This window comes from Thermobia domestica, chromosome 3 (genome assembly GCF_964235325.1).
Source record: "Thermobia domestica chromosome 3, izTheDome1.hap1.1, whole genome shotgun sequence".
NCBI classification, from domain to species: Eukaryota; Metazoa; Arthropoda; class Insecta; order Zygentoma; family Lepismatidae; genus Thermobia; species Thermobia domestica.
Window position 1 is genome coordinate 245247742 of NC_137456.1, and position 1927 is coordinate 245249668.

General features: G+C 39.7%; 1 protein-coding gene across 1 annotated transcript; it reads left to right on the forward strand.

Moving 5' to 3' along the window:
* The first annotated feature begins 364 nt into the window (after positions 1-364).
* LOC145682180 (uncharacterized) lies at positions 365-1066 on the forward strand. The gene has a single exon (XM_081753767.1). It carries the CDS (start codon positions 365-367, stop codon positions 1064-1066), a length of 702 nt encoding a protein of 233 aa, XP_081609893.1.
* Positions 1067-1927: the final 861 nt, after the last annotated feature.

Below are 1927 nucleotides of genomic sequence, written 5' to 3' on the forward strand. Positions count from 1 at the left end.
ACAAATGAGAATTACCTTTAGAACAAAACCACGTAGGTGCTGGCCGAAGAGACAATTCATTCATGCGACTGGATTCGAGAGCGAAGAAGCACCTGAGCAGACTCACCCCTGTTGTTAGAAGTTTGGTGGGTCCAACTTATGCATTATCAGTGAGATGGCTAGTGGTTAGACGTGCACGTATCGCGCTCCGTGTTTTTCATGCCATAAAGTTCAGTGGAAGAAGTGTTTCGCAACAATCTATGTTTCCATAGTTCAGTTATAGATAGAAGAACAGTATAACGTTTTCTTATCTAGTGAAAATTTTGTACAAATATTACTTTCCTAATTTACAGTTATTTTGTTTGTACGAAGTCTTCACAGTACAATGGCTCCCTCTAAGGGTATCAAAGGGCCCCAAGGAAACAGTGCGCTCGAAGCAGAGAAAAAGGACTTCGTGCGTCAAATCTGCGAAGAAGTCAAGTCAGTGGTGCAAACCCCTGAAATTTTAAAACTAATCGTAGATTCAATAATTGAATCAGTTACGAAAGTAGTGGTGGAAAGACTGGAAGAAACTCTTAAGTTCAATTCTGAAGAAGTACATGACCTTCGGAAAGAGCTAAAGAACAAGGACGCAGAAATTAGTGGTCTGCAAGAGAAGATTGTGGAACTGGAGCAATACCAACGGAGGGAAAACCTTCGGATCTTCGGAATACCGGAAGGAAGAAATGAAGATACTGACACTATAGCCATCAAATTGTTTGAAGAGCGGCTAGGTGTTCCCATGGACATAAACGGCATTAGTCGAAGTCACAGGATTGGACCCAAACTCGAGGGAAAACCACGTCCAATAATTGTCAAGTTTGCAATCTACCGAACCAGGGCTAAGGTGTTCAGCAATAAAAGAAAACTGAAGGGCTCCAACATCACCATTAAAGAAGACTTGTGCCATCATCGACTGGAATTGTTGCGTTCTGCAGTTCAGAAGTATGGTTACAAGCAGGTGTATACTCAAGACGGAAAGATAGTTGTCCTTAAAAACGGAACTAGACATTTCGTCTCTACCAAGGCCGAACTTAACAGCTTGTGAGGACACAGAAATAGCGAATATCTCCAACAGTTAGTGGCATAATATTGCAGCACGGAACGTGTACATATTGTACAGTGTGTGATATGTTAGAGATTTGTTTTTCTTTTACTATTTTATTAATGCATATATCCCCTTTTGTTAAATGTATATCCAAGTATGAATATTGTGTGCATCTGAATTGTTTGTGTGCGTGTGCGTGTGTTTCAACGTCCTATATCTATTTATGTGTGAATACTTGTCAGTGTTTAAATTCTACAATACACAGAAGCGATAACTGCAGTAGCTATGTGATTTATGAGCTTTATATTTATCTGACAATATTTTCAACAAGTATGGTGTGCTCGCTTTTTTCTGAAAAGTGTGTGGTTTTGTTGCTATTTTTATTTGTCGGCAATATTTTGTGTTGGATGTGGTTATCAATGATGCGTTTACATGCATTTGTCAAGCTCAATACGAGTGTAGCGTCTAGTGATTCTAATGTGGGAATAGATACAAAAGTGTCCCCTCCCATCATCAGCACAGGAAGACCTCCCTGTCTGTGTTCTTTCACCCCTGTTGTTTCCAGTTTCCGCTCGCCTCCTCTTCAAGGTCAGTGCTATGTTTTTTATTTTCCTCTCTCTCTCACCCCCCCAAGTTACCAATAGCCACTCCGTTTCGGGAAGAGCAAGCAATTACCTCGTTTGAGGCACAATCCGCATGTTATGAGACAATGGATTTTTTTTAAACATAACCAACAAGGAAACAGTAAATCTTAATTCTATAGTCTTTTCGTTTTCTCTAGTCTTTCTGTTTTTTCGCAATACCTGCCATTGAAATATTCAATATTACATGAGTACAATGACTGACAATATAAGCAACAAA

Bases quoted from the DNA above. Each gene is read 5' to 3' on its own strand.
- LOC145682180 (XM_081753767.1), top strand. From the start codon at position 365: ATGGCTCCCTCTAAGGGTATCAAAGGGCCCCAAGGAAACAGTGCGCTC.